The sequence below is a fragment of the Hippichthys cyanospilos genome, chromosome 7 (genome assembly GCF_059441005.1).
Source record: "Hippichthys cyanospilos isolate Australia breed blue-spotted pipefish chromosome 7, RoL_Hcya_1.0, whole genome shotgun sequence".
Lineage (NCBI taxonomy): Eukaryota > Metazoa > Chordata > Actinopteri > Syngnathiformes > Syngnathidae > Hippichthys > Hippichthys cyanospilos.
Window position 1 is genome coordinate 5,383,808 of NC_142375.1, and position 9,231 is coordinate 5,393,038.

The window sequence follows — 9,231 nt, forward strand, 5'->3', positions numbered from 1 at the left end:
ATAAAGTGCAACTACAATCATCCCCCTTGCAAGGCATTAGTCAGGTGAAGCAAATTGTTTCAGTGGTGAAGGTTGGTGACTTTTTTGGTCCGAGTTTCAGTTGATTCATTCAAATGTAATATTTTAGTTGGGGCCAACTTGATTTATACTGCATTTTACAACAACTATAGCTGCAAGAAAGTGATATACATAACTGAAAACCGCATACGCTGCCACCAGTAAGACCTTTTTTCTACTTGATGTTATTTTTTGATGAAAAAGTTGCAGTCCACACCAGCTTTGGTGCTTGGAATCAAATCTATTTAAAGCGTGTTAATGTGCTCCAGAGCTAGTGTTGAGTTACAGTGAGTGCAGTGGTATATGTCAAATGAGCTTCTATTCTTAGCTTCCACCTCTTGGTCCTGTATATACTCTTTGGCCATTGCCAAGATCAGAGGGTTGTTTTAAAAAGCGGGCATTATTGGATTAAATCTCAATTCTTGGTGACATTGGTTGGAAAATATGTAGCAGACATATTTGAGCACCATTATTTGACATGAGTAACGCATGTGTATGTAAATGTCTTTTCGCTTGTTCATTGTGGACAATAACAGCAAAGCTTTGTTCAAAAAAAGAAATCAACCATTCTGTTTGTGCAAACAGGCACTTAATCCATGAAGTCTCTGATGTCAAAAGACAACCCCACAGAACATAACGAAAGAAAAGTACTTATTGGAGTTTAGTTAATAAGCACTATCCCACACGAGGCAGAATTCACACAAAGATTTAATTTGCCAAGTTTTGTTGTGGGAGCGCGGCTCGTGTCTGTCACCCACGCGTTAAGATTCACATTCACTTGAAATACGATGTGAACCTGCTTATTTCAAGCCTTGACAGCTATTGTCCTATAGTGTGTGTTCAAGAAAAGTAGGGAAAAAAACGTACAAATTTGGCCTTGTCTACATGTGACCGGCTGATTTAAATCCACATATAGACTCGTTTCTGTATTTAAAAATGTTGCGTCTTTATGAAACCGCTTAGTGCGGTTTCAAATTCGTCTGCAAGCATGTCAAGTCGCTAGGCGGCAGTAAATTCTGTCCAATCATAAAGAACGTCATCCTCTGACGTGTCCAATCAGAAAGAAGTCTTCGGCGGGAGAAAAAGAGTATATGGATGATGCAAATCCCCGTTGAAGCTGGTCGCATGCAACCACGAAACCGGAGGCTTGGGCAAACCTCCACTTTGGATAAAGGTTTTGAAACATTTGATTTTGATTGGAAAAAAAAAAAGCCCGGTCACATACAGCAAATCGAGCAAAACGGAGACATTTACTGCCCGTTTGCAAGAAGCCCGTCTACATGTGGACAATACTCCTGAAACACTATCATTGTTTTCCACTCGCATGCATGTGTTACTTGGTGTTATCAAATAAAATAATCACAAAATAGAATACAAAATTGTCATAGCAATATCATAAAATGTGGGAGATTTTTTATTTTAATGTTTATGAATACTTTCCAAGACAGTGAAGGTTTATTTTATTCAATTGCTTGGTTTTCATTTTGGTTAATTTACTGTTGATATGATACATAACATGCATTCTGCTCAGCCTGCTTAATGGGTAACATACAGTAGCTGTGATAATTGTCTTAATATTGTACAATGCGTTATCAATGCTGCATAAATAGTCGGTAATTATGTTTGATGAATTGTCTGATTATGCAGATAAATGAAATCTGGAATTGCGTGAAATACTTCTGAATTGCAAATTTAGTACTAATGACTCAACCACAATAAATGTAGCTGACGTCATTCCAAGACAGTTGCTCTAATTAGCTCAGATGTTAATATTGGACTCGTTTCATTTGCAGCTGGTCAAATATTCAAAGCTTTGTTGTCACATTGTGCCCACACAGACGTTGTGTCTTAGTCGTACTGAACAAACACCGTCCTTCAACCAATATTAGGAACACACCTGCAAAAATACATCAAGCACTGACAATGACAACATTTTTTGTGGTCGCTTTGAAAAACTCTACAAAATTCACTCAGCTCAACAAACTCACAAAATTGTCTTTGTGGTGTTATTTCTCTACAAAATGATAATGCAATGACTCTTCTTTGTCATCGTCAATTTCTCTATTGATCACCGAAACCAATTACTACACCCATGAACTCATGTTCTTTGAAATAAATGTCGTTTTATGCTTTGAATTCAACAGAACAAGTGCTGGAAAAAGCCATGCACAAGTGTGTGCTGAAGCCTCTGAAAACTTTCATCGACGTGGCCTTGCATGACTTCCAGGTGAGCGAGATCATCTTACATTCACCCTCACCATTTCACAGTACAGTGACAAGGTAAAATGGAATCTGTAAAATAAGATAAGCTTTATTATTCCCTCTGTGGGTGAATTTGCAGGTAACGTAATTACAGTAAGCATTTTTACCCTGAATCTAAAATATATTCAATTGGGATGTTTGTGTTTATGGATGTCCTTCTCATAAAGGCACAATTAATCACATTTACGAAAACAGATTCAGACAGTAAATTGTTAGTTGCACCCTGTGCGTGCCAAAGGATACACCAGGGTTCTTGGTACGCATTTTCAGCCAAATTGGGATGGCCCTGCCGGAACCAGTCTGGACCAGGGAATATTGGTTGGAGCGGTATCAATTTCTGCAAGATCGTTAACACATGTTGGATTATACGTGAAACAATAAATTGGTTTATATTGTGCCTGAGTGGAAGACAGCAATGTGTGACAATGGATAACACTTTATCCTCGTTGAAGAAGTGTACGTGTGTAGCATAAGGCTTCATTCTTACATCGATTAATGACTTTCCCTTAGTGTTGACGTAAACCACATATGCTGATGATACCGTTATGTTCACTCATAGAAGAAATGCACATGATTTGGCGACAAGATTGCTACCTGGCTTTAAATTTCTTGTCTTATGATATAGACAAGATTGTAGCCTTTCATTTCACAGATAAGCACTATACGTTAAATTACCCAGATTCTGTGATCAATGTGAATAAAATTACAAATGTTTTATTTAGGTGTCAAGTTAGATTCATCTTAAACATTTAAACAATTTTGTAACTCTTTCAAATGTAACCTTTCAAATCATAGGCGTTTTCGAGGGCCTCTAACTGACAAGACCTAAACATGGACGAAAGAATACATGTTCAACTTATTTTTGTTCTGGATAGGTGAACAGTGGAAATTGGCAGCAACTGAAAGAGAATTTGGCCTTGGCGAAATCGAAGAGACCCCAGGAGTTGGGAGTTGATGGTGCAGTACCCCCTGACCCCGTGGCGATCGAGAAGATCCGTCATAAATTCCTTAATATGAGGAAAATGTATTCACCTGAGAAAAAGGTGACACTGCTGTTGCGCGTGTGCAAGCTCATCTACACAATCATGCAGGACAACTCAGGTATATTAATAAAATGCTTTGAAAATGAATCAGTGCATGGAAACATGAATAACGTGGAATAACTATTGATACATCCATTTGAATGTCTTCCTTGCAAGATCATACACATTGTGGAAATCGGTATTGTTTTGTGTAGCCTCCAAGTCTGTTGCCCCTTATCTGACCTGTAGTCACACACACATACCTACACTTGTGCTTCCTTCCAGGGAGGATGTACGGCGCTGATGACTTCCTGCCCATGTTGACGTATGTGGTAGCGCAGTGTGACATGCCTCAACTGGACATGGACATCCAGTACATGATGGAGCTACTGGATCCATCGCTTCTTCAAGGAGAAGGTACTATTTGAATTAACAAAGCAGGATGATTTTAAAAGGACCCCCCCCCCCCCCCCCCCCCCCCCAACACACACACACTCTCCTAGGTACTATGGCCATGGCTCCTCATACATACCAACAACATTCATGGTATGTTAGGTGAGAACTAAAAAAGCCAAATCTTGAGTATTTTTTATTAACCGATTTTTACTGCGTATCTGCTGAAAAACGTTTGTCTACCTGGAATATCTTACAAACCCCATTAGTTTTACTAAGCAGCTGAATTTGAAAGCTTAGAAAGGAGGAAATTCCATTCTGTTTGACGTGATTGGATTGGAACAGTTTCAGAGGGAAAAAGTACAACTCTTCCAGTGTGTCTACCTTTATGCAGGAAGTTACTGTAGCTGGAAAATAGCTGTGGTATGAATACTCCTTGTTCCCTGCATTGGATTGTGAGCCTTTCATTATTCATCTGAGAAACGCTTGCAGTTGGAGTGGTTTATTAATATTATATTATTATTAAACGTTGTTGGTGATGAAAGTAGTCCCTGAATAATTTGAGTACCTTCCTTCAAAATGCTTAGTATCTGCTTATTAACATGTATACTAAAAAGTAGAAGTCAAGCCAAAGAGATCAACGGTTGTTCAAACTATTCCTGACAAGCTGTGAGAATGCCAATTTCAAAATTAACCTTAACAAATAAAATAAAGATATCAAATTTTCGGTTCGCTTGTATTTTGAAATTTGCTCATGGAATGTGTTGCGGCTTAACAGCTAACCTGACTTGAGACTGTGGTTGGGGAGCAGGCATGTCTTTGCCATCGGGAATTTAGGGAAACTTTTGGTTTCTCCCGAAAGACCGGTCTTTTTTCTGGACGGTCAACAAGGACCCCCTGGCAATTAAGTTTCGGCGAATGAGGGCCACAATCCGAACATTGCAGGCAGAATTTTGTTTGCAGAACGTCCCTCTAGAGCACAGGTGTTGATCGGTGGTCCTCGAAGGCCAGTATCCTGCATGTTTTCGAACCCCCTTGCTCAAACACACCTGTTTCAAATGAATAGGATCCTTTTCAAGTTCCTGCAGAGTTTGCTTATAAGCTAATCATTTGAATCACGTGTGTTGGGGAGAGAAAAACAGAAAACATGCAGAACACCGGCGCTCGAGGACGAGAGTTTGACACCTCTTAAAAAATGTTCATTGCAGTCACAAACCGTTGCTACTGACGAAAGCAACACAACTTCCTCCTTAAACCAATTTCAAATTTTTTTGGATAGCTGCAGGCCTTTACTCTATTATAATGATCTGTTAACGTCAAACAAAAGCACATTTTGAATATTCTTTCCTAATCTGCCATCTATTTTAGGAGGCTATTACCTGACAAGCGCCTATGGGGCAATGGCCCTCATCAAGAATTTTCAGGAGGAACAAGCTGCAAGGGTGCTGAGCTCCGAGGCCAGAAACACATTACATCAGTGGCACCGCCGTCGCACTGCTCAGCGTTCAGCACCCACTGTGGATGACTTTCAGGTAGCAAACCTGAACCCAGGCTGTGAGTTGTTGCAATTTCACATAGATCCTCATTTCTTCTGTCTTTGAATGATGTGATGGGCATAAAGTAAAAGAACACCTATCAATTACAAATGTAATACTGGAAGTGCGAGAAACGTATTTCTCCCTTAAGCCCCTACCGCACTGAGAGGCGTTTTTTGACGAAATATTGATCAAAATTCTGTTCAAAATTGATCAAGACAAAAAATGCAGCACAGGCAAACATCTGGCAAACGTTTGATGAACGTTTTGAATGGTTGGCGGCAAGTGTTTTGAGACCTTGGGTAAACACTGACGAAATCAAAAGAACCGCTACTTTCGACAACACGTGCCAACGATTTCTCCTGAGGGCAGTCCTCAAATTGTGGGGCGGGCCCACTCGGGGCACGTATGACCCCAGGAGTTTCTATGCAAAGTGCAATTGCAATAAAATAAGAATTCACTGTTATTTATTTATTTTATTTTTTTTTCAGGCACTTTGATGACCTTGGTAATTTTTTTTCTGTTTTAGACTAACCTGTAACCTTGTTGAATTTTATATTTTAAAGTTTTATTGGATTTATGTTGACTTTTTCTCTTATTAATCTTAAAAAGGACACCAATTTAGGTATACTTAGGTATACTTATTTTTTATGTATAAGTGTGACGAGTGGGGGAGGGGGGGCTGCAGGTGAAGCGCTTTGCAAAAAATGTCCCTAAAACTAGGATGACTAAAAATTTTAAGCCCATCAAATGCACTGATTTTGTCTGATTGGTAAATCTTACACCACATTAAGTGTGCTCCAAGCCACAGCACATCTTGGAGCCACTTTTCAGGAAAAAAAAATGTGGATGGTAGGAGCCAGAAGAGCTGCTTACTGCTGGTCTTGTTATCTTAGGTTGTTACTGCATTATTGTCAATAAAAGAGGCAAGAGGACTGAACCGTCAAAGTCCATCCTTGTTCACACAAGGAGGTATTAAGATGAGATTTATTCTTTTCAGAATTCTTCAAGTGCTTTAGTTTGTAATGTCTACTTACCTGTATTTCTTATCCTGAAATTGGTGCTTTTTAATACATAAAGCTGCGCTGTATTTCCAGTTCCTGTTGACGTTCTTCGTCTTTTAGCGCTTAGCAGTGTTCGTGTTAACTCAGGCTGTTACCACATCATTTTCAAATCTCAGCCCGTCCGGCAAAAAAATGGATTTCATTTGCTTCGTGACTATTCAAACTCCAAACCAGCCATTTTCTGCCTGCTTGTTAGAACTTCTTCTTCACAGTCATAATACAAGATATGTGTTCTTCTTTTAAAGAACTATCTCCGCGTAGCCCTGCAGGATGTGGATACAGGCTGCACAGCTAAAACCTTGTTCGTCCATTCATACACCACGACAGAAGAGATCTGCTCACTTTGTGCTCATAAATTCAAGGTTTCAGAGCCTGACAACTACGCTCTCTTTTTGGTCACTGAGGACACCTGCCAGCAACTAGCCCCTGACACGCACCCTCAACAAATCAAAGCTGAGCTTCACAGTCGACCCCGCGCGAAGACATTCCATTTTGTCTACAGAAGTGTGCCTAATTTAAACCTCTGTATACCTGCCTGTATTATTGACGTTCAAGTTGAATAAGGAGGGAATATTTCCCATCCACGCTCATCAAGTTGTGTTCTGGTGCTTAAATTGTCTTAATTGATAAGATGTGTTTCAGTGGGAGTGCCAAAGAGGTGGTTGAAATTAAGAAAGTGTTAAGAAGGTCGTAGTGACATAAAATGTACCCATCCATTTAATTGCCTTCCGCTTATCCGAGGTTGGCTCTCAAAGGGCAGCAGCTTAGGCCAGGAAGCCCAGACTTCCTTTCTCCTCTGCTACTTCTTCCAACCCTTTCGTGAGGATACAGAGGCATTAACAGACCAGGCGGAAGACATGGTTTCTCCATCGCATCTGAGGGATCTTCCTGGTGGGACAGGCCCCGAAATACCTCACCGGGGAAGCATCCTAACAAGATGCCCGAGCCACCTCATCTGGATCCTCTAGCGACGGAGCAACGGCTCTGCTCTTGAGTCCCTCCCAGATGATCTAGCTTTTCACCAGAGGAACCCGCGGACGAGACTCATTACGGCCACTTGTATCAGTAATTTGTTCTTCTGGGCTTAACCCAAAGCTCTTGGATGAGGGCAGGGGTGCCCTCCAAGTGATAGCTAAATCGAGAGCTTCTCCTTTCGGCTCACCTCCTTCATCAAGACGGACCGATACAGGGTCCGCAACAGCAGACGCTGGCCCTGATCTAATGTCAGTGAATATACTAAACAATAAGAGTTAATGACAGGTTATGTGAAGTGTTGCAGGAGATAGTAGGTTTGGAATGCATAAGTGATCTTTTTGTTGTTGTTTTTACATTTTAGGATATACACGCTGTTTGAACAGTTGCAATGACATGTCATACAGCATTATATGTAATTAACTGCTGTAATCCTATTCTGCCTTCAAAAGGATGTCAAATAGTGTAAGCTACTGGATTCAGCATTCAGATCACCAAGTGATGATTATATGAATATGAGCTATTAAACAACATCTCATACAATGAGCTATTGCAACTAATGTAAACTCTTATTTCTTAGCAATTGCTGGTCAATTGTGACTTGGATTATTCTGAATACATTGTTCATATTCAAATGATGTGTTTATATCTCAACTCTTTAAGGTGGCAATGACTATACTTACAGTACACCTTTATACCCATACACCTGCAGAGCAGGTATAAACTTAACCACACAAGGTTCAAAATAAAGATGCCAAATCAATTTCAACAAAACATTTTTGAAATGATGATCCAAGGTAACGTATTGTGACAACTGTTCTCAAACTGGTTTCTAAAAACATTGAAATTGTTTATGGAGTAAATGCAAATGTATAAATCCTGCAAATGTGTGGAATTCTGTATTTGATTCCAAGTTTTGCAATATACTATTATAAAACTGCAATATTATAATAAACAGACACTTCATTCAAGGACTCCACCCTTGTGCCCCTCAATTCCTAGTGTGTCGGGTGTCCAACTTCTTGTAAATGCTGTCAGCCTGCCTTTTTTGTATGGGGTAAAATTAATGTCAAAAAGACGTGTTAAACAATTCGCATGAGTACCAAATTGTGTAGCGTTTGAATTGTTTTCGTATGAGTACGACTCTAAATTGTGTTCGAGTTCATGAATTGCAAATCTGCTAGTCTTGCAAAGACTTTTGAATACAACTCTTGTTTGCACGATTATGGCTACACAAGACACGACTTCACGTCTTTGGACAAATTTCTCCTTTAGATTCGTGGATCTGTTCCTTTGCATTCGTTGATCTGAGTATCCAAATTAAGAAGACGTCAGACATCTGGAAGTCAGTGCCATTAGTCGCACACGCTTACGTCTTTTTGACAGCGATCTTACCGCATATGTCAACAGCTATCGACATGAATTTATCATACCCCATTTATTCATAAATTATTTATACCTGTAACGCCAAATCCATATAGTGTTTGAAAATCATCAACATGAAGTTATAAATTGGGCCATCACGATGTTTTAAAGAAATAAACTGCTACATAAAGACCATAATAAATATATGAACAACACAAAAAAACTTGATATGTGTATCGTGTAATATGCGTGTACTAGTTGTGTAGTGTGTGTCGAGTAATTTCAAGGTGGATTTCCAATCAACTGCAGTGCTTGTTTGTGCCAGCAGAGGTCTACGTGTTACAGAAGCTTCCCAAAATTACCAATTTTCCAAGAAATTGGCCACAAATGGCCCACAAAAACGTTGTTTGGGAATTACTAAAAATGCACATACATTATCCCTATGATTGAAGCCTGATGAACTCTTGAAAACGTCAATTTGGCGTTCCGTTCGCGTTGAATTCAGCCATTTTTTTTCTGCTTTACGCATGTGCGTCTCGAATTGCATGCGATAAATGCCAG

General features: G+C 39.7%; 1 protein-coding gene across 3 annotated transcripts in view; it reads left to right on the plus strand.

Moving 5' to 3' along the window:
* Positions 1 to 8,276, plus strand: part of LOC148420767 (ras and Rab interactor 2-like) — a 30,837-nt gene extending 22,561 nt beyond the window's left edge. For 2 of the 3 annotated variants that reach the window (XM_088419768.1, XM_088419769.1), the window contains 5 exons: positions 2,202 to 2,284; positions 3,195 to 3,420; positions 3,627 to 3,758; positions 5,103 to 5,266; positions 6,579 to 8,276. In XM_088419768.1, coding sequence (XP_088275894.1) covers positions 2,202 to 2,284; positions 3,195 to 3,420; positions 3,627 to 3,758; positions 5,103 to 5,266; positions 6,579 to 6,896 — 923 coding nt within the window. In that variant the 3' untranslated portion in view covers positions 6,897 to 8,276. Of the gene's footprint in view, positions 1 to 2,201; positions 2,285 to 3,194; positions 3,421 to 3,626; positions 3,759 to 5,102; positions 5,289 to 6,578 lie in introns of all 3 variants that reach the window. The other variant, XM_088419770.1, reaches the window with a different exon arrangement.
* Positions 8,277 to 9,231: the final 955 nt, after the last annotated feature.